We start from the raw sequence: 23512 nt of genomic DNA on the forward strand, positions 1-23512 counted from the left end.
GGCAACGCTACTGTAGAGAACCACTTCTGCGCAGTGTTTTGCGCATATCTTCAAGTGACGTCACTTAAAAAAATCAAAATGTTTAATACTGCGCCATGTTTAGCGGTAACGACACTTCCTCCTGACGCCGGCGAAATTACACTCCACACGAGACAACTAAAAATGTCATTAATGTGTTTAAATGTGTTCTATGAAACATGTTGAGGAAGTCATTAAGCAGAGGTTATATTTTTTGGGTTGGCAGAGATGTGGGGCCAAAGGTAAGTGTGTCTATCGCAAATGAAATTCATCAGTTATAATGTTTTCATTCACTAAGTCGTTGTCTTTTTCTCATGTCGGTACTCGAAAAAAGACTCCTGGTTTGTGTGAGACAGTTTAAACTGTAAATGCTTTTCATAGAGTTACTCCAAATGCGTTTCATATACATTTTAAAATCGCAAAATGTGACCTATAGCGTTTTGCATCATTTGTTTTATGTCACCTCTGTTGTCATAAGCCTATATCCGTATTCACTTTCATATATTTAAGTCAAGTCAAGTTATGTTTATTTGTGTAGCCCTTAATCACAATCGGGGTTGGGTAGGGTTACTTTAACTGGATTACTTTCAATTACTTTTGGATTACTCCAATACCAAACATGCTAATAAAAGACAAAATAAACTAAATATGAATAAAATGATGACTCCCAACACGTGGAAAGCTTTCTCTCCTGGCTTTGATCCCTTTGATCTCCGGCAAAACTAACATAAAATGCGACAGAAACAAAATGAGAATAATTACAAACAGCTTGCCAACATCATTTTTGCCGTTCCATTTATTCCGTTACTCCCCAAGCCTGCACAAAATTTAGTCATTTTATTCATTTTTAGTTTCTTTTGTCTTTTATTAGCATATTTGGTATTGGAGTAATTCAAAAGTAATTGAAAGTATTCCAGTTAAAGTAACCCTACCCAACCCTGATCACAATGAGTCTCAAAGGGCTGCACAGACCACAGATTATTGCAAACTACAGACTAATATTACACCACCCCCTGATCTAAGACCTTTATGGGAGCAAGGAAAAACTCAAAATGAATGTTCAGTTAGAAAATAATCACATTTTTTTTGTTTGTGTTTCAGTTCACAAAGCTTATCATAATTCATGCATTTTGTCGGTTTTTAAAACAGATCAGTTTTTCTATTTAAATCTATTACATACTCATTTACTTCGCTCGATTATTTTTACCTAATATCACAAAGTTTACCTGCTCTGTAAAATGTATGTTTTTACACAGAAATAGTCATTAAAAATACGTAATAATTTAACATTATTATTGTAAACGTGAAGTATTTTACTGTTATTACTTAAATTATTATTATTATTGGTGATGATCATTTTTGGGGGTCCTTTATGAAGGTGCCCTAGGAAAAAAAAACGGGATGACCCCTAGTGTGTATTATTTAGCACCTCTTAGTGGAGCAAAACGTCATTCACTAAGAAACAATATAGATTGAAATTGTAGACAAAATTACAAGAACTATCGTATAAAGGTGTACATATTGGAATACACAAATCCCTCATTTATCACAGGGGTTACATTCCAAAAAGAACCAGTGACAGGAAAATTCAGTGAAATAGAAACCTTTTTACAATTATTATACAAGGACATACTCTATTATTTACTGAAGCCATAAAACAAACCATTTTCCATTGTTTAACAAATAAAAGTACTGTTTAACCGTTTATTATTGTAAGTACCCACTGTAGCAACAAATAATAATCAATGGGGAGACAGTTTAGCCAATCAGAATGCAAACCACAATCCACGGTCCAATACCGTGAAGAAGAAAAACTGCAAAAAGTCAACAACATTATAATAAGGGATTACTGTACTTGTATGTCAAGAAATTTGCATTTATTTGACCTTAACATGAGCCTCACCAAAAGGAGCTAACATAAATGTCAGTCATCTTGTGCTACGGCTACCCAATAACCTGGTGAAAGGATAGACAAAAAATGAGAAAAAAAATTGTGCGTTTTGGTCACTATGATTCTCCGTACATTGTATTCTACTTTGTGCTTTTAAGCAATTGTTTTTGATTGCAGAACACAACACAGTGACATCTAGTAGCCAAATAATACACACTATGTCTTTGAGAAATAAGCAACAATACATGAACTATCATGGACACATGCATTTTTAAAATGCTTGTAGGTCAGAAACTATTTTACATGTATTTTGCATAATATGGGCCTCACCTAAAGGGAGCTGAGTTAATTGGCTGCCATCTTGCTGCTACAGGTTCCCTAAAAAACTCAAAAAGGTTGGGCAAAAGTCTGCAGTTTGTATTTTCTTGGTGCTTTTAAGCACTTCTTTTTCGGGTTGCATGAAACAATACAGCAACATCTTGTGGTAAAAAAAAATGCATGCTGTCCCCGTTTTTGTGTCAAATATACATTGAGATCTATAACCATTGCTTGCTTTAACAAGTGGGGCAAATTCTTTACATTGTTTAACCTTTTCTTTTGTTTTTAGCCATTTTCAGGCTCCTTTACTCTGCGTCCATGCAGTTCCCAGGTTCCACCCTCATTCAGAATTAATGCACAGCAAGCCGCAGATATTTGGATGAGACACTTTAAAGAAAAAGGTGTGACTGATCCAGAACTCTCCAGTCAGCACATCATTGCCCACGTGCTTGGAGCTAAAACTGTGAGTTTACTCAACTACACTTTGATTTATCCGCTGATGTTATGTGACTCAGTTGTCTAACTGCCAGATAGGAGGTGTCAAGCTGGAGAAGTTGTCTACACTTCTTACCCAAGAGGAAACCCATAAAATATGGATGCTCTGCAAAAAACGCCTCTCCAGGTTTTTAGTTTTTCAGTAAATATATTTAAATCAATTAGCATTGGCTTACTGGGATGTTTTCAGGATGCCCGTGCAGTATGTGATCGAGGAGTGGGACTTCAGAGATCTGACTTTGAAGATGAGGCCTCCCGTGTTCATCCCACGACCAGAAACTGAGGTTTTTTGACGAATTTGATATTGAGTGAGAACATTTATTTTTAATCATGACCTCAAATTTGGGATAAAGTGGAACCTCCAAAGTTGATCACCATTTGTTATGTGGCGTCTGATAACTTGATGGAGTGGTTTTGAATTCCAATCGGTTCTTACCTAAAGAATTCATTCATTTTAAAGATATGTATTGCAAACTAATCTCTAATTTTTGCATCCAATTTAGGATTTTTTTAGGTGCCCACAGTAACTACGATATATTCTATGTTTAGTAGCCCCCCTGGGACACTACATTATTAGCATCACTGCAAGCTTTAGGACCTGTAGCTAATAAATACAGAAAAAAAAGCGCAGTATTGTATGGGTAACCCGCAAAGTCCTTTGCAAAGCACTCGAGAATCTGAATTGAATAAAGAGAAAGTCATTGTGGGAGGTAGTTCAGCCAACAGCATATCTGTATTTCCATGATACTGTGACGCAAACCGATAGAAGGTCAGGATTTATTATGACGCCGACTAAGACAAGCATCTTTGTCATTTGCAAGAATGCCACAAAGTTTGAATTTTTTTTTTAGTTTTTGGGCCATGCAAATCATTTGAAAATGCCATAAAGAGGACTCCAAAAAACATAGTATTCCACAATGTTAAGTAAAGACGTTGAAAGGCGAGGATGCCATATCTCAGGGGTCTACTGTGTTTTTATATTTATACTATGATCTTTTATTTAGATTAAGTTTTGAGGTAATTGATAAGTATTGTTTTTTTTCTATATTTTTTTTGGGGGGGGGGGGTCTGTCTAGTGTACAAACATATTTTCAAGCATTAGTCTGCCATGAGAACTCATTTAATTTACTAAAAGAAGAACGTATTTATCAATCATAATCCTAGCCCTTGACTAAATCAAAATCAATCAACAATCAACGTCTACAGTGCAGTGCAATCAGAAAAATGCTGCATAATGTGTATGTTGATGCAGGAGTTGGTAGAACTGGTCCTGACGGACTTGCAAGGGAAGTCTGGCTCCCTTACATGTTTGGAGGTGGGATGCGGCTCCGGTGCTATTTCTCTCAGTCTGCTCAAGAATCTGCCTCAGGTGAGTATTTGAGTCTTCTTTTATTGTAAGGCATTTATTTATTTACAGTAACCAGCATTTTATGATTTGTTTTGTGGCAAATTATTCACACCTAGAGTTAGGCCTTATATCTAATGTCACTTGTGGATGCAGCATTTTATCGCCAAGCAGCAAAATTTCACTTTTGTCATCAGTGTAGTGAATTACCTAGCACACATACACCTCAGCTTCACGCTGCAAAGCTTGCAAAAAAAATGGAGCATGTGTTGCTTTGCAGACGCTAACATTTGTATTACTGTTTGATGATCCCCGAAATTGTATAGATCTCCTTGGCCTTTTGTTTTGTCATGATTATTGCTATTGTTAGACTTTGGCTCCTACGTGAAAACCGAAGCAGAACTGAGCTGCCCAGAATGGATTTACTTGGTGTAATTCATCTTTTTATGTTCCCATCAAGTCAGGCACTCCAGAGACCCACATTTGCCAACAAGTAATTTAAATTTGACATTTCTGTTTTGTGTTTTCACTTTCAATGAAGAGCCATCCATCACGCACATTTTTTTGTTTCTTTCAACTTTGATAATTGCACATTTAAAATATATTTGTACATGATATTATTTTCTTCCTGTGCGGAGTTTGTATGTTCTCCCCGTGCTTGCGTGGGTTTCCTCCGGGCACTCCGGTTTCCTCCCACATTCCAAAAACATGCATTTCAGGTGAATTGGCCGGTCCAAATTGTCCCTAGGTGTGAATGAGCGAGTGAGTTGTCTGTCCCCGTGTGCCCTGCGATTGGCTGGCAACCAGTTCAGGGTGTCCCCTGCCCACTGCCCGATGATTGCTGGGATGGGCTCCAGCACCCCCGCGACCCTACTGAGGATAAGCGGTGTAGCTAATGAGATGAGAGATGATATTATTTTCTTCAAACAGAAGCACATGCATTTCAAATTTCAAACTAGGATGCCCACTAAATTGTTGCCTCTGGTTTCTGTGGCCCAACATTTTTGTGAGAACTACAATACATCCTAGTGAGATTTGAGAGATTTTTGTAATTAACCATTGACATTGGATTACGTTTTGATAATGAGCCAATAACAACTTTGTTTTTCAGTTTTTTTCTCCCCACGATTTAACATAATTTACAGTAGAACTATTGTGACGATCTAAACCAAAAATATTTATTCGGCCACTTATAGGGCTGCAACAACGAACCGATAAAATCGATTAAAATAGATTTTTAAAATTGTTAGCACCTAATTACCTTGTTGATTCATAGTGTGGCACAATTTATGAGCCACTAATCACGTTAATCAATGCAAGTAAGTACATTAGAACTTGTTGTGAAGTTGTAAAGTTGTATTACAACTTTTGGCCGGCAGAAAACGCCATAAGACCGTTTCTATAAAAGTATTTTACTTTTATTTAAAATATTTTTCTATTGAATATTGCATCATTAAAAAAACAATTTGCATTAAACAGTCACACACTACAACGTTAACAAGTGAAAGGAACGAGCTGCAGAAAACAGAGAGCAAAATATCAAAATAATAAATTGTATAAAGTAAAAAGAAAAGTAATAACGATAATATGTTTATCTCAACACAAGGGGCAACCATTTAAACATATTGTGTATTATTTACACAGTGGGAATTTTGATCATATTTAATTCCATCCATTATCTTCACCGCTTATCCTCAGTAGGGTTGCGGGGGTGCTGGAGCCCATCCCAGCTATCATCGGGCAGTGGGCAGGGGACACCCTGAACTGGTTGCCAGCCGGTTGCAGGGCACACAAAGACAGACAATTCACTCGCTCATTCACACCTAGGGACAATTTGGATCGACCAATTAACCTGACATGCATGTTTTTGTAATGTGGGAGGAAACCCGCGCAAACACAGGGAGAACATGCAAACTCCAAACAGTAAGGTTCGATCTCATGACCTCAGAACTGTGCCGCACACGCGCTTACCACGTCGCCACCGTGCTGCCCACTCATATTTAAATATTTTATCCCCAAAAATTAATCTTTGACAACAGTCTTAAAAGTGGGTTTACATCTTTGATATTTTTCTGTCAGATACAAATTTTGTTATTACACATAGAAAATTTAATTTACTGCAGTTTCTTTGCTCTTGTTTTGTGTGATGAGTCCAAATGTAGTATGATATTTGAATGAGGTGGTAAGAAAAGAGTATATTACGCATTTGTATGTGTAAAGCATACATTTGTATGTATTTTTATCTATTCTTAAGTTATTTGTCAAAAACTTTTATTGTTTTATATTATAGAATATTCTGTTATGTCGTGTACTTTTTTTTCTATTCGTCTAAAACTTTAAAATGTGTTTTTTTTTTTTAAATCCGATTAATCAAAAGAATACCGATTCCTCAATTATTAAAATAATTGTTAGTTACAGCCTTAACTTTTTAATGTAGCTTGACGATGCCTTTTTTTATATCATGCTCATACAGTTTATAATACAATTTAATAGCAATTACCTGAAATATTACAGTTCTATGGGTTCTGTGTACACAATAAACAGTAACTGTGTTTTCAGCTCAAAGCTGTTGCGCTTGACCAAAGTTTAGAGGCTGTGGAACTGACGAGAGAAAATGCGTCAAGGTAACTAGAATTAGTCTGTGTGTTTCTGGCAAGCGTGCTTGTGTCAATTATTCATTTCAATTAATTATTTCAACAGCTTAGGACTTCAAGATAGACTGAAGGTTTATCAAGTGGATGTCATTAAAGGTAACTGAATATTAATCAAGACTGTGATATTTGTCCCCTAACGGAAATCAATTCTTTTTTGTTATATGTTGCCAGATGCAGAGACTGTTCTGGAACTGTGCAGTAATGTGTCTGCATTAGTCAGTAACCCTCCTTACATCTTCTCAGAAGATTTGTCTTCATTGGAACCGGAGATTTTGAGGTAGCAAACTGAGAGCATGAAATAAATGGAACTAGATGACATTGTGTAAAGACCTTTGAGAAATAGGAAGTATTTTGATGATGTACAAATAATTTCAAATTGGAATAAGAACCGAAACTTCCTTAGTAGAGTTTATGCAGACTTTTTAATGTGTCCTGCATACATTAATCCAAACAAAGTATATTTATCTACAGGTATTTTGAAAATGTATTAATTTATTTAGCTGTGAATGGCGTAGTTGTGTATGATTAAAAAACTCATTTAAATCTCAGGACAGAACACAGAAATATATTGGTTCGTACATATGCTTTTAATGTATTTCTAAATGAAAAACTGTCTATGATAAGTACTGTAAGGTGGAGTTGAGTACACTTTTTGTTACCACAACATGCACCTACCAAAGATTTAAACCAATCCTTACAGTTTGTGAATAATTGCTTATCTTTCTCTATTTTGAAGTATTTTTAGGGCTCTTTAGCCCTCAATTGATGGAATAGGTTAAGATAAAGGGAAAACGGAAGGGGACGACTTGAATCAAAACCAGGATCATCTGTATTCTCAACAAGCCCGATGTGTCCTTGTGATGATGTGTAAATGGTTTGAATGCTTGACTAGCTCAGCTAGATCGTTTTTGACATCTTTTAGGTTCAAGTGAATAAAATTATGGGATATGCGGTATTGAAAAAAACAATACCACGAAAAAAATAAACCAGACTAGAAGTCAAAAGATTTTAATTGGGGCTCTCAAAAGCACCCATTTTATTTTATTGGCTTGCCATTTAAAGGAAAGGATGGCTGAATGGATGTAATCATTTCCTGGGGCTTGAATGGGGATTTATAGGAATAAGTGGAAATACGATACCAGGAATCGAGAACATTAAACTTTACATGGAACTATAATACATCTGAGGGCTACAACCACATTCTGTGCCAAACCAAGTCTGGCTAATATCTTGTTAAGTCATGGTTGATGATTCTATTTTAATTCTACAGTTTGTTTTTCGAGCCACTTGTCATTCCTCAGGCTGCAAGAAAGGGATAGCATGAACTTGTTGCCATTAAATCACAGCTCAATTCTTCAAATCAAAATGTATTTGTGTAGTGACCCCCTTCCCAGAAGGCCATGTACACAAGCACACACAAGGATTTTGTAAGAAAAGATGGCAAGGCATGGATCAACCATGTGTGGACGGGGACCTAAGGGAGGCTCATCTACACTAATTGGGGTAGAAGCAGATGGCCGCAGAAAGGAGTTTAAAGCCCTGCTCTTATCAGCCAGCTAACCACACCCTACAAGTGCAGAGGCCCCCTTCTTGAGAAAACACTGAAAATGAAATGAAATGAAGAGAAATGCTAGAGTGTAAAAACTACAAAATTCAAACACAAAAGAGAGGGCGAAATAAATTACACTCGCACTTACAACTTAGGCCAGTCTCTCAGCATAGCTTGTACCATATCCAAAAACCCTACATTGGCCAAAATGTTGAAGCTGCCCCTCATAATCCAGTGCACCTCAAATGCAGACTCAATTGGTGGCCATGGGGATCAAACCGGGGTCACGGTGAGGATTTTCCTTAATTCTAACCATTAGATATAGGAATCCAGACGACCAATGAAAAGGCTGTACGTCTCATATCATTATCACACTATTTTTAGTCGGCACCAGATATGTTGGATAATAGAGAAAACAAATGAATACAAGATGCTATTAAATTGTATTTCACATTTTTTTTCAGCTCAAACTAAGCATAATAAGTGACAGACGTTTTGAAAATGTGCGGCCATGCATTAATATATTCAGGAAAAACAAATCCTCACAATGCCCTTCGATTCATTCAGTTCAGAATGACTTCATTACTTCCCACAATGCCTTCCGCTTCATTCTGTCCAGGGTCCTGATAAGCCATGGCCCTGGAAAAGGTAATGAATGAAGGTTTTCATTTGATGGCAGGTTTGAGGATCACGTCGCCTTGGATGGGGGACCCGATGGCTTGGATGTGATCCGCAACATTCTAACCCTGGCTCCACGTGTTCTATCAGATGGCAGGTGATGGCCAGACACAAATTATTTTCCTCGAACCCCATATTGCAGCTTTCCCCCTCTGCCTTTTTAGAAAGACATGTGCTCGTGTTCTCTGCCCAAAAACTGCTTGTGAAAACCTCGTGCCATCGTAATTGCATTTAAATTGATACTGTGCTTTCCCCCCTGCATAAACAACAGCTGTGTTTACTTGGAGGTGGAACCCAGACACCCCCATCTTATTCAGCATTGGGTGGAGGTCAACACGGAGCGTCTGAGATTAGTAGAGACCCATCACGACTTCACCACCAGGTCCGTCCACAGATCGTACAGTATTTTCTGCACTGGATTATTTGGTGCATCCTCAAAAATTGTCTTTTGTGACATTTTTTCATATATAAGGCACACAGGGCTGTAAGGCGCATAAAATTAAAACTAATGCAAGGGCTAAAAAAAAGCTAATGTGTGCTTTGATTGATCAACCGGAATATCACTGATCACAATTGCATAACACTGGATGCAATGAATGGGGATTCAATCAAGATCGTAGCGTGAAGTGACAGATCTTATCTACCAGAAAATACATGAAAAGGCAATGGGTCTTTTCTTATAATCACACTATTTTGTAGTCACAAAACCAAATTGTTGATGTTACTATTGGTCCGGGTCGCAAACATATTGTCAGACATAAAACTGATCCATTGTACAGCTGACTTGCAAAGCCCTTATGAAGCGCACGGGATTTTGAAATGAAAGACGATAGGACATTGTGTGAAGTAATTTGGTAATTCTGAAATGTACGACAAGAACAGCAATGTGGGAAGTAATTTGGTCATCCTGAAATATTTTAATAAACGCTTATTCAATGCTTAGTTTGAGCTAAGAAAAAGTGAAACAATTATCTTAATCCAAACTATGTGGTGTCTGGTCTGTCTTTTGTCTGGATCCCTTACCCCTAGGGTGGTAGAGGCACCATTTCCTGTGGTGTGTCTTGGAAAAGTACAGCCTAGTGGCGCCCATCCCTCTCCAGGCCAACAAATTCTGTGATGATGAGATAAGACCCAATGGCTTTTAACGTGATGTTTGGATCCCTCATAGTCTAGTGGACTAGACTAGTGGACTCCCCCTGTGATTCAGGTTTGATTCCCATTGCATTCAATATTATGCAATTCTGAACAACCATCCATATCTATAGCATCCAGGTGGTTATGAATCTGTGTTCTTACCATTGCTACTTGGTTTCTGCACCATTGCTTCCATAAATATGTATTTAGGGTTACCGATAACATGTATAGATTTGATCAATGACTGCACAAATAAGCATTTTCAATTTTGTCAGTATTAAAGGTGCACCAGATTCTGAGGTGCACGTTCAAATTTCTGGCGAAATAGAGTTTTTCGGGTGTGCCTTATAGCCCAGAAAATAAAGTAAAGTCAGCCCATGACTGTCTATTAAATTCCCTGAACCGAGAAAATCTTAACTTTGTTTCAAAATTGGACACAAAGTGCGTGTAATGCCCCGTGCTGCCTTCACATCCGAAGTCTAAATCCGTAAAGGATGACTCTTATTTGTCTGTGTTTTCCCAGGCCACGATTTTGCATCCTTCAGAAAGACGAGTCAGACGACCGCAAGCCGCACCTGGGATGACAAAGTCAGATCTTATTACCTCGCCCCCTCCACCCTCCATCTGCCGAACAACACGTTCGCTTTAATCGCACCGCATTCTCTTTATATTTGCAGCAAGAATCAAACTAACAGATCAGTGCCACGGTTTTTAATCCGCGTGAGTCTCGTGCCACAGTAACACCGAAAAATGTGTGTGCGATGGTACAAAAGCGGCTCAAAGCTGAAGGTAATTACCAAGGCTTTTCTTAGAAGCCTCTCTCGCGGAATCGTACCCTCCTCCCTGGAAGCGTTTTGTAGTTCTGTGAATCGCCTGATGAACGGTCCTCCCCTTTGCCCGTCCACTCGCTGACTCAGAAGCAGGCGCACACACTCGCACGCACAATGTGGCCTTTACTGCCTCGTGCAATCTTGCGCACACTCCGAGCTCAAAGGCCGCAAGTTCCCTCTTTTTTTATTCCTGAACTAATCAAAAGGGTCAAATGTTCTCCTATTGGCTACCACAGTCAAAACAACCTTTGTTTGGAGCAACACCAATGTTGGCGTTAACGTCTGTGTATGAGCAAATGCGTCACGCGGATTCGCATGTTTGAAGTTTAACAAGATTTCGTGGAAATCTATCGGAGTTTTAGTGTAATCCTTAACACTGGGAAAAGGACCTTCTTGCGAGAAGTGCTGTAACGGGCCTAGGTATTGCATGCCCAGGATTTACTTTTTAAGGATAAAAAGTGACCATTTTTGTTGTTGTTTCATTTAAACGATCAATTGAAGGTTGGGGAGAAGCATGGAGCTTCTAGCCCCGTTACTTTTATCAGCCCTCTTATAGGTTTAGTTTTATATCGCGTTTAATCAAAATCCTGTATTGTTTTGTTTTTGTCCATGATATTTTTTGTCAAATTTCATTCACCAAAAACATTGCTTTTTTCGTTTTGCACAGAACAATCTCGTTAGTTTTGGATCATTTATCGGCAGATAATGTGCTACATTTTACTTGAACAGTTCCAATGTTTGCAAATAAATCCAGGAATTGGCATTTTGTTTTTGTTAGGTATTTAGATACAAGATTTTACCTATATAATCTAAAATTTAGTCCAATTTATGTTCAGTAAAATACATTTTTGTCTTTTCTTTAGTAGTTGAAGCAAAGTCCCACTGATTTTACTCCTAGATATTGTTTATTTTTAAGGGGTTTCTTGCAGTGTGTGGTTTGGTTTTTGTCAGTTAAAATTTTTTTTGACAAAAATATTTTCTATTGTTGAATTACACTACTCCAATGTGTATGTGTACTGTATACTTTTGTACCTGAGTGATTGTGGGAAATATAGCTTTTTAATGAAAAGAGGTCAATTTCACAGAGAAAAACTGTGGCAATGTACCCTCTCATTAGGGAAAAAAATATAAAATATGCCAGTTCAGTATTATGCTAGGGAATTTCAATTTATGAGCGTCACTGTCTTGATAATCAAGGTCTATTGGCCTTAAACATTTTCGAGTGACACCCAAATGTGTCAATCGAAATTATAACCCTGTGTGATTTTTTTTGAAATTTCCCAAAATTTTTATCTACAAAAATGCATAATGGTCTGTCAAAAAATAAAATATTCACACAATATTATTATTTTATGCCAACAAATGTCAAACTAACAATGATCCAAAGAGATCATCGTTTTTGTTTTCCCTACTGTAAATGTTTTGACCGTTTTATTTTCCACGCACTATATCCATGACTAACATTGTCACACACAGTGGTTGAATAGGCTTTATTAAAAAAAGCTATTTATATGATGTGAATATGAAGTTTATAATATTAAAAATGGTTGGGCAGGGATATGAGATATTGGTATTAGTACTTGCAACTATGGCTCACCCCAGAACAAGATGAATATTAATTTGAGATTATTTTTCAGGATTTCAAAGCAGAACTATTAAAATGGGATTTTTAGGTATTTCTATAAATGTACTCGGTTTTTAATTGTTGGATTATTCTTACATATTAATTGTAAGATTATTTGAATCATCCATCCATTGTCTGCGCCGCTTATCAGGCAGTGGGCAGGGGACACCCTGAACTGGTTGACTGAGACGTACACTCATGCTCATTCACACCTAGGGACAATTATGGACCGGCCAATTAACCTGACATGCATGTTTTTGGGATGTGGGAAGAAACCCATGTAGACACGGGGAGAACGTGCAAACTCTGCACGGGGAGGCTACAATAGCTGGAATTGAGCCCTGGACCTCTGCACCGCCGGGCTCCGCTCTAACCTAGCCGCCGGATTTCAATCAATAAATAATTAAAGGTTGGGTTTCTTTTTCAGTCTGACAAAATGTGGCATTGTGTATCCCTAAATGGAAGCAGAGTAGGATTAAAACTGTTTGAATATTGTAAAAAGCCCACTTAAATATTGGTTTATTTAATGTTTCCTTAAAAGGCAAAGCTTTTGTAATGTACTGAAAAGTTGAAAATAATCAAATGGTACCTGGATTCTTACAAGTACCAAAAATTATAATATTGCTACGTAAATGATTCAAGTATTAAAAACGTGAAAAAAGCTTATCAAGTAATTTTTACGTTTCTTAAAAGAACACTGTAACATTCGACCATTAGATGTCGCTCTTTTTTGTGTAATTAAACCAAAAATGAGTGCTACCGATCACTAAGATTAGACTCAGAGCGACCAAACCACACCATTTTTCTTATTTTTTTATTTTTTTTTTTGCCTTGCCCTTTTTTCAGGTTTTTGGGTACCCGTAGCTGCAAGATTGTGAGCAATAATGCCACTTTCCTCTATGTGAGCTTCATGTTATTTAGAATAAACAAGTATTTATTAGCTAAGAATTTTTTTTAAATGCACATTAATCATCACTTAATCATTTTTGCTTTTTATTTACATCAATATTGTTGTTTATTTTGATACCAATAGGGGGATCTAAAAAATGTATTATGACTTTGTTCTTTTATTATTAATTATCTGCTCACAACGTAGTGTAGTATATTTAATAACTGTTTTGTTTCATGAAGCTCTTGTTTTGCACTGCAAAACTATAACATAATAATATAATAATAATTTCCTTGTATTGTCATTCTGTGTAACAATGTACACAGAACGAAATGTCGATTGCACCTGACCCGTTGTAGCGAGCCGATGCAGCCGCAGCCAACAGAGGGCGCCGCCGACCACTTTTTAAGTCTTAGGAATGACTCGGCCGGGGCGCGAACCACCGACCTCCCAGTCTCAAAGCGGGCGCCTTACCATCTAGGCTACTGAGCTGGTAACATTCATCATAGCAAATGTTTTATTTAACAATGTCCCCCTTTGAAACCAGGTAGAGAACAAGTTTTATATATCATTTTTTGAAATGGTTGAGCAAGGTAAGAGATGAGAAAAAAACACTATTAAAGGTAGAAAAAGAGTTTTACTGAGAAAAAAAACAGCAAAGGTGTGTAAATGGAATCACTGTACGTACATATTAAGAAATTCAGTCCAAATGTGATTCACACACACAAACAAGCGTGCACATGTCCTGCACGCTCACTTTATACATGTTTAAAAAAAAAAATAGTGACCCTGTGTCCAAAGTTCCAAGAGCAGCAAATGTCATTTCCACGAAAAGAGGGGGGAAAAAGGACCTGTTTATGTGCTTGTCCCCCTCTGCAATGGAGACCAGCCTCATACCTTGAAAGGGTATTCTTGTAAGAAAGTCAGCAGAGGCTTTGGGAGTGGTAGCTGGTCGTGACGTTCCGAATGCCGGTTGATGACGAGACGGGTGAGGTGCTGCAGCGTGGGCGTGCATTGCGTTTTGTACACCGGCCGTTTTAATTTTAGCACCACCGAGGCCGACGCCTCTTGGATTGTCACTTTGGAAGAGGCCTCCTTGGCCCCTGTGTCCCCCTCCTCGTTTTGTGCTCTCCTCTCTGATCCCATGTAGTGCTGAACCAGGCTGGGAACATTGGGGAAGGATGACAGGCTTGGCCGGGCCGGCGAGCTGCAGTCCAGTAAAAAGCGCGTGCAACTGTACTGGATGCGAATGCTGGTGGGACCTCGGGCCGTCTTGACTGAGAGGGTAAGCATGTAGAGAGGGTGGCTGCTGTCCCGTACCAGGAAAGCCCCTTCAGAGGCCTCTTGGAGTGCACTGTGCGCCTGGGCCGCACTTATAGCTCCCCAGTACCAACCTGCACAAGAAAAAAAACTCTTGTTAGTTGATTCATTTTGTCTGTTTTTAATATCCAACACCTGCAAAACAAATTGCACAGGATCCCAGTTATTTTGACTATTTTTGCATATGTGCCAACCTTTTGACATCAAATACTAGCCGATTTTTTTGCAGACTCTATTTTTACGCACGAAACACTAACCGTCTCCAGGATACATATTAAAAAAACTAAATAAACTTGTCTAACACATAAAGTGGTAGTGTTGGTGAGTATGTTATTGTGCCCTGCTGTTTGTTGTTTGGACTAGTTGACATCAACCTTTTCTATACCACTCGTGACCCAGCCCAATAATATTAATAGCAAATTATAATAATAAGCCTAACTCCACTGTGTATTTACAAGACCACTAAGGATAGAAAAAGGAATTTGATTTTATCTTGTCATTAAACTATTTTTACCCACGGTACCATGTTGTACACCGCTGTTTTGGTTGAACTCTTTCCCATAATACTAAATTACAACGGTGTAAAACGTGGCACCGTGAGGAAAAATAGTGTGATGATAAAATTAAATCAAATGCTTTTTCTTACGACATCTGTATTCGTAATGGTCTAGAAGTTAGGGTTAGGCGCTTTCACCGCCGCAACCCGGGTTCAATTCTCCTTGCACCCAGTACCAAGAAAATGTGGTCATTAGTATTATGTTGACTAATTCCTCAAATACAGTGATACACCCCGGTAAAACCTCTTGTTTAACGTGCATCCAAACTTTAAGGGTCTTTTTGGCGGAGGAAAATGTCTGTATACACAAATATATACGGTATAAGCAAAAACTAAGGCAACTTTTTTCTACTTTCTGCGCGGCCAGTATCGGTCCACGGCACGGTGGTAGCTGACCACTGGTTTACATGAATGTCACTATCGGCCAATCGTGTTGCTGTTCTTTGATATCCACACCATTAGGGGCGGATCTGCTTTTGTAACTTCGAAGTTTTAATAGAAATAAAGGACTTGTGGAGGACCTTAGAACAGGTTGGACTTTCTTATCTGAGGTTTCGCTCCTCTGTTCTCTTTGCAGGTTTAAAATCCATTTTTGAGTGTCTACTAAACTTTAAACTTATCATTAGTACACCTTCTTTCACTACTACTACTATAGAATTAGATAGATAGAATTCTTATAAAGTTTCCATCAAAAGATTCATTCTCGTGTAGTACTTTTATCCCCCCCCCCTGTATTTACCAAACCAATCCAAATGGTTTCGGGAAATAGATTTGGCTTTTATTTTTCTAGAAAGTTAGTTTAGAATTTTACAAAAATGTTCAATATTATGGAAAAAAAGTCACAATCGAAATAGTTATTCCGTATTTTTATACACATATTTAGATATTAAAAAAAACGCACAGCTTTTTTGACATAATTACAGGAGAATATATGAATTTAGGTATAAGTTGTGTGTCTACAAAGTAAAGGGACAGTGTGTATTTAATTGATCGCTAGCTGTCTCGGTGTTGTGGAGTGTTTTTCAACCACTCTGCGGCACAGTAAATAACTGTCGTACTGTGCCGTGGGAAATTATCCAATTTGTGTGCCTGTGCGGTCTAGAGGAAGCTATCTTTCATTTGGATTTACTTTCACCAGAGACGCAGCGGCACCGACTGGTGGTGTTCCGCGGGATTTTTCCAACGTGCTTTGGCTTAAAAAGGTTTAAAAACACTGGTGCAGTGCAACCGAAAACAAGTGATAAAATGCACAAAGAAAAATACAAACTCCAGAGACTCAAAGTGACCAAACTGCATCATTTTTCTCCTCATCTTTTTTCCCAGCCTTTAACAAGGTTTTGAGTTTTTTGGGGTACCCATAGCAGAAAGCTGACAGACAATTATCTCAGCTCCCTTTAGGCGAGGCTCATGTTATGTAAAATAAATGAGTATTTTTAAAAATGCAAGTGTATATGATATTTCCTGTATTTTCCGTAGCAGCAAGATGACCGACAATCTTGCTAGATCACTTTAGGTGAACCACATGTAATGTAAAATAATTCATAATTTTTCAGGCTATGATAATTTAGAAAAATGGACATGTATTTTTCCTAACTACCGGCACTCAAATCAATAGTTTTAATACTTAATGAAGATATTAGTTTTACATTTAGGAGGCTCTATATAATGCACAATGTACCTTTAAAGAACTCTCCTTGACACTGCGCTGCATATTTATGATATAATAGGATCAAATGTAATAATTATTTCAAATTTCTTATATTGTAACATGTTTTTAATAAAATAGCTATAGTGTGTATGGTTTTTTTTTTACCTTTTTTGAGATTAGCATTTTATATTTTCTTGGCTGGGCATGCTGTTTATCACGGAATTGAATTTTACTTGACCGTAAATCCTTTATTTCAGAAAAATATGTTCTGTTAAGAACAAGATAAGTAATGTATTAATTTGAAGAGGAGGTCAACCCAAATTTTCTCATAAAAATGTGATTAACATGTTTTGAGAATCCACATTAACAATTTGGTTGTGGAATACGAATTAAGAAGCAAACCTCTTTTCCAGTTGCTGTTGAATTAGGTCGTCATGACAGTTATGCCGTGGTTAGGTAACAACCAATTATTACTTGAATTCAGAAAATAGGAAATACTTGATTAGTTTTCTTTTTACAAGGCTAAGATCATTTTCAGTGGAACATAAATGAAAAAATGGTTAGATGTTGCGTGTTTACTTAGATTTCACAAACGTATTACTCAAAGAGCCAGTATTTAGAATAGGGAGGGGAAAACAAATAAGAAATTGCTTTTTTCCCTCGTTACTTAGATGAAACTTAATGTTAACTTTTATAGATCAAAAGTGCAAGAATATTCATTGTATTCAATTTATTCTTAAATTGAATTTGGCCTGAAGGTGTCAATGACAGCTATTAAGTCGTCAATGCTGACTCAAACTTGTACCCCGGGGGCCAATTGCGGCCCTCGGGGTACAAGTTTTTGGCCTCTACCTTAAACTAAAAGTTGAAGGGATCAGAATGTATTATTTAACCACTTGATGTCGTCGTATTCTGTCTTGAAATTGAAAATGTGAGTGTTCAAAAATCACACGGAAGAAGACAAACTACAGAGACTCAAATTGACCGTTTTTCTTCTCATTTTTGTCACCAGCCTTTGTGGAAGAAAGAAAAAGGAAGTAAGACAAAAAAGACAGAAAGAGTGAGAGGGGGGAATACAGAAAGATGGTAAAAGACAGAAAAAGGGAGGGAAGATGGAAAGACAGGAGGGGGGAAAACAGAAACGAAGACAAAGAGAGAAAGAAAAAAAAACAAAGAGGGAAAAAAATGAGAGGAAATGAAGGAAAGATTGAGGAAAAAAAAAGAAAGAAAAAAGGGAAAAAGAAAGAAAAAGGGCTATTTTGTGTAGGGATTTAAAACGAAAAACAATATTTGTGGAATGTTTTCACCTGAAGTTCTTGTGGAAAACCTGATTTGACCCAACCTCACCCAGACCTTAGCTCTGGCCGCCCCCAGGTCAATAAACCCCTGTTGTAAAACATTGTTGCTTTTTCAAAGTAAATGTACAGGATGGATTTTAACATAAATTAACAACTGATCCTTGGCCTGTGCAGTACTTTGAGGCTTTTTGTGATGCGGGCAATGTAGAAATAAATGTGACTTGACCAAAAAAATGTAGCAAAGAGTGTCTTAACAGTAATTGATGGTATGTGGGTGTATTCAAAATCAACCATATAGCTGTATGCAGGCTGAGTAGATGTTTTAAATCCCTCATTGTGTACGGCTCCCGTGTTGTTAAGAAGTCATTCCAGCAATTTGCACAGTCGACACTCCTTTCCATTACGTATCTCTTCTGACAAATCGGAGAGTGTGTGCGGACGGATTTCGCACGCACCTGATGTTTCCAGGTAGCAGAAGTTGCTGGCAATGGCCCGGAGATCCTTGGTAGGATCCCATAATGACGGGCTGCTCTGAAGGCAAGGCACAGAAGCGACCGTCCCTGCCCGCATGCCCCCCTGGGGGCCCTCACTGGTTGGAGCAGTGGGCAAAAGACCTCGGGGTCTGCAAATGACATGACGCTTTAATTAGCCTGTACTCGTAAACGAACACAAACAAAGCCACTTTACGTATTAGTTGGCTTCTTAGTGCAAACGCAACAAAGGGGCCACTCCCAGGAGTCTAAATAATCGATTCCATTTCGATATAATGACTCTAATTCGGTAATTATAGCAGTTAAACATGACAGTTGTTTACACCAGAGCTTTAATCCTCTATTGAATCCTTCGTGGCCAAGCTTTGCCGGGCTGATAGAATATTGTATTTGGCTGCTTGGAGTGGTTTGAGCTTGAGAGCTGCAGTACCCAATTTGGCCAAAGCCGATGTTTATAGATAGTATTGGTATTATTTGGGGGTGCCTTTACACAAAACGTAGCTAAAGACATTCGCAGAAGCCTAATGTACAACCGGGTACATTTTCACAAAAATTAGTTCGGCTGTAAATTGTTATTATTAGAAAGATAGATTTAGATGGATTAGATCAATTCACATATAGAGAAGACAGATTTAGATGGGGATTCAAAATGTTGCTAGACTTTAGCAGAATGAGTATCACTTTATATTTACCATATATTATGTGTGTCATCCCTAAACTACAAGGCTCCACATCTGGTCCATCCCCCTGATCAATACCAGAGAGCATTTCGACGCCATTTTTTTTTATTTTCATTTTTTATCTCAAACAACTCAAGGTCTGACTGTGCATTTGTGTTCTGGGATTTGATCCCAAGTCACAACTGTGAGAGCACCCAACTCATACCACTGGACTAGCAGTCATATAGTTTTCATAAGAAAAGGCATTGGTTTTTATCTCATTATCACACTATCTTTGGTCGATATCAGAGATGGATGTTAATTTAGATAGATAGATGGATAGATGGATACTTTATTCATCCCCATTTAGTTGTGCATTTTACAGAGTCAATAAATTGTATTCTATTCTTCTATAAGTATTGTATGGTCAGAAGTATTGTATTGTAAGTGACCAGGTTATTGTAAGTGCAACATGTAAACAATAAAGAAATTAAGAAACTTTTTTCCGTGTAGAACCAATAGAATGTGATTTGGCTATTATTTCTTTCATAAATAGTGTTTTTTTTATTTTCTGACGTTTGTTCTGCGAGGAATCCAGAATGTCTATTTGATTGTGACTTTTCTGGAAAAGAATACATTTTTGCATTCAGGCACTCCTGCAATCGTAACACGTTTTCTGTTCCAAATTGACCCAGGCCCCTCTTCGGAGAAGGGAAAGGTAAAGTGGCCCACACAGGAAAAAGTTTGGGGGCCCCTGTATTAAAACTAATAATTGTTCACATCAGTTGGAATTCTCTTTTGGATATTCAACACTTTATCAGGATGAGTATCATACTTTAATTACATTAAGTGAAATGATTCTGACAAACACACAGTCGAGTTAATCTTACTCATGGAAGTCAACTTGAAAAAATATATATCTTAACCCTTGAGTTATTCTCATTTTAAGGACTATTTTTGTACTTTTTCATGCAGCCCAAAGGAAAATGTGATTTAAAACTCCTTTTTACTGTTGGTACCAATTTAGGAAAAGCTTAAATAAAATATCATTTAGGGGATTTTCTTATGGGTTTAACAACCTAGAGACAATAGGAAGTTTAAAAATCCTGACCACAGTTTGAAAATTCAGGGGTTAGAATTCAACAGTGGTATCAGTTAAAACTTTCTACCTAAGCTTTTGTCTTTTACCAAGAATACAACAATAATGGGGATGAACAGGAGGCAACAAACGTCTAGAGTTATTCGTTTTTTATTATAATGGTAGAAAACTTCAGATTTGTACTATCTACTTTATATACTAGAAACTCGGAAAATGTGCTGAGAAAACGGGCGCACGGTGCCGTGCGTCTATAATGCAATGTTCATTATTATAATTGTGTATTTCTCCATGTATTTGTTTATTTTCTTATTGATTCCAAATATCTAAATCACCCGATTAATTTATTTTTTGAAAAACAAAATTACCCAAAAAAGACAACCCCCACATGTTGAGTACGTCTAAGAATTACGTCTATGGGATATATACATTTTTTTTCATTTCGCTTTTTTGTGAATTGAGTCTTCATAAAACAAAACACAATAACCAAAACGTCTAAAAAGATAAAGAGTCTTGGATTTAATGTGGAACCCCGAGGTAAATTCAAAACTGAGGAGGCTATTGTGCATCTGCAGGATAGAGCGCGTGCAACCAGTTAGTCACACTTTGGTACATTATTTATAAATAAACCGCTGAATAGTTTTTTTTTTTACATTTCAAATTAATATTGTGAATAATGATTATGTTGGGTTTTTTTTCCCCCACGCAAAAATATTTTTCTGTAAATCTATTCAATGCAGTAACACAAAACACATCACCAAAATACCAAATACAGTAGGCGCGTCATATTAAATATTCATTTCAATGAAAAGCGTATTATTTATCATAAGGTATTCCTTGTATCGTGATCATTACGCGTAATCGTGGGGCAGTCATTTGTTGTTGACATAAACGCAAACAAAGACAAGATGTACTCACCCTGGCACACAGAGAATCATACTACTTCTTCAAGCCGTACTGGAAATCCAGTCGTATTCACTCCTTTCGTTCCGAAACGACAAAAACAATTTAAAAAGAACAAATCTCGTTAAAGAATAAAAAAAAAAAATAGGGCGATGTTTTCGGTCAACGCGCGGGGTTGTCCTACTGATGATTACGACGCAGGCGAATGAAAATACGACGTTGATTAAATGACTCTTATTGAGATAACAACGATGCTTTTAAGTGGAGTGTGTTGTCGCGGAGATCGAGAGCTGGTAATGTTGGAAGAGGACGCAGCGAAAAGGCTTGGCTTTTTTAAATTTGACTCTTTCCTAGAAGTCTATTCTGAGAACGCCTCTCGGCACCGGCAGCTCTGACGTCACCGACTCCGGTCGCTGGGTGCGCGCGGGCGCGATCCCGACAAGAGAGGGTGAGCGGAGCGACGCCTATATCGATATTGTCGACGCTGAGCTAAAACTTGAACCTGATCGATGCGGGTGTCCTAAAATCGATACTGTCATTCCATTATGACTATAATGAGGTTGTTTGTGTGTCGTTAGATTATACATACGTTATAACATTCAAATTATATCCGATTTTGGTTACAGTTAATCTGCACTACTGATTAGAACTCACAAGCAAAGCAAGGATGGTGATAATGTTTTTGTCCGGTATCGTTTGTTTGTTAAACTGAACGACCAAGAAAAGGGGGAATGAGATAAGATATGAAAACCGTTTTCACAGGCTGGCAATTTGGTTACCTTAGATGTGAAAAATGCCACAAAGCTGACTCAAAACTCACTAATTTTTTCATGACTCAACATTTTTGTTTGTCTGTGTGTCTTTCCAACCCAAGATAAGGGGGAAGACGTTAGATATGACCATTATCTTTCACAGGCAGTCAAGTAAGTTACTTTAGATGTGAAAAATGCCCAGAAAGCTGAATTACCAGTTTTGGTTTTGTTGACTCAGCATTTTTTGTTTTTCTGTTTCTTTTTGTGTGTCTACCCACCCTGGAAAAGGAGGAAGGAGTTTATATATGACCACCATCTTTCACAAAAAGTCAGATGGGTTACCGTAGATGTGAAAAATGCCACAATAAAACTGACTCAGCACTTTTGGTTTGGTTGGCTCAGCATTTTTTGTTTTTCGGTTTCTTTTTGTGTGCCTTCCCACCCGAGAAAAGGAGGAAGGAGTTTATAAATGACCACCATCTTTCACAAAAAGTCAGATAGGTTACCGTAGATGTGGAAAATGCCACAAAAAAGCTGACTCAGCACTTTTGGTTTGGTTGGCTCAGCATTTTTTGTTTTTCAGTTTCTTTTTGTGTGCCTTCCCACCCGAGAAAAGGAGGAAGGAGTTTATAAATGACCACCATCCTTAACAAAAAGTCAGATAGGTTACCGTAGATGTGAAAAATGCCACAAAAAAGCTGACTCAGCACTTTTGGTTTTGTCGGCTCAGCATTTTTTGTGTTTCTGTTTCTGGTTTGTGTGTCTGTCCACCCTAGAAAAGGAGGAAGGAGTTTATATATGACCATTATCTTTTACAGGCAGTCAAGTAGGTTACCCTAGATGTGAAAAATGCCCCCAAAAGCTGGCTCAGCTCTTTTGGCATTATTGGCACCTTTTTCCCAAAAATACATTCTACTCTCCAAGGCCAGAACAACATTGAGTATCAACACCATCTTTTACTGGCAGTCAGACAGATACCCTACCGTAAAAGATGAAAATACGTATGTAAAATCTGAGTTGCTAAAGGTCACACAACCCTCAGTTTACAGCTGGGATGTAGAGGCATTACTTTCTGTGGTGTGTTTTGGGTAAGTGCTGCGTGGCGGCGCCCCTCCTTATTCAGGTCCTTTTGGGGGGTTAGGAGTCTATTCCCTCACATGAAACAGAAAGGATGGGGAGATACATTGTACTTCACTAGGTTTATTATATATCAAATATTCTGTAACAAAATAACAATTATAGATCTACGAATAAAAACACAGGACACTGAACACAGACATGCCCACCAAACTCACACCCATCCAACAAAGTGCTCGCTACTTGCCCCATGATAGCATTTACTGTGTGGTGTCTGCTTAGAACAC

At 37.8% G+C, this 23512-nt stretch overlaps 2 protein-coding genes across 3 annotated transcripts; one reads left to right on the forward strand and one right to left on the reverse strand.

The window, feature by feature from the left end:
* The first annotated feature begins 86 nt into the window (after window positions 1-86).
* On the forward strand, window positions 87-10813 carry hemk1 (HemK methyltransferase family member 1). 2 transcript variants are annotated; one of them, XR_015850640.1, is made up of 12 exons: window positions 87-260; window positions 2517-2690; window positions 2758-2849; window positions 2913-3006; window positions 3975-4091; window positions 6627-6691; window positions 6768-6817; window positions 6893-6998; window positions 8950-9045; window positions 9220-9330; window positions 9978-10155; window positions 10606-10752. XR_015850640.1 is itself a non-coding variant. In XM_088337234.1 (11 exons), the coding sequence occupies exons 1-11, from the start codon at window positions 198-200 to the stop codon at window positions 10664-10666; spliced, it is 1029 nt and encodes a 342-aa protein (XP_088193360.1). In that variant the 5' UTR covers window positions 87-197; the 3' UTR covers window positions 10667-10813. The 2 variants fall into 2 exon arrangements, 1 of the variants encoding a protein (XP_088193360.1); XM_088337234.1 differs by lacking the exon at window positions 9978-10155 and having other exon boundaries at window positions 10606-10813.
* Window positions 10814-14042: 3229 nt separating this feature from the next.
* On the reverse strand, window positions 14043-21819 carry cisha (cytokine inducible SH2-containing protein a). Its single transcript, XM_088338800.1, has 3 exons — window positions 21412-21819; window positions 18703-18869; window positions 14043-14819 (listed from the first exon to the last, which is right to left on the reverse strand). Exons 1-3 carry the CDS (start codon window positions 21429-21431, stop codon window positions 14317-14319), a joined length of 690 nt encoding a protein of 229 aa, XP_088194926.1. The 5' UTR covers window positions 21432-21819; the 3' UTR covers window positions 14043-14316.
* Window positions 21820-23512: the final 1693 nt, after the last annotated feature.

Source organism: Urocampus carinirostris, chromosome 6 (assembly GCF_059441175.1).
Source record: "Urocampus carinirostris isolate Australia breed hairy pipefish chromosome 6, RoL_Ucar_1.0, whole genome shotgun sequence".
Classification (NCBI taxonomy): Eukaryota; Metazoa; Chordata; class Actinopteri; order Syngnathiformes; family Syngnathidae; genus Urocampus; species Urocampus carinirostris.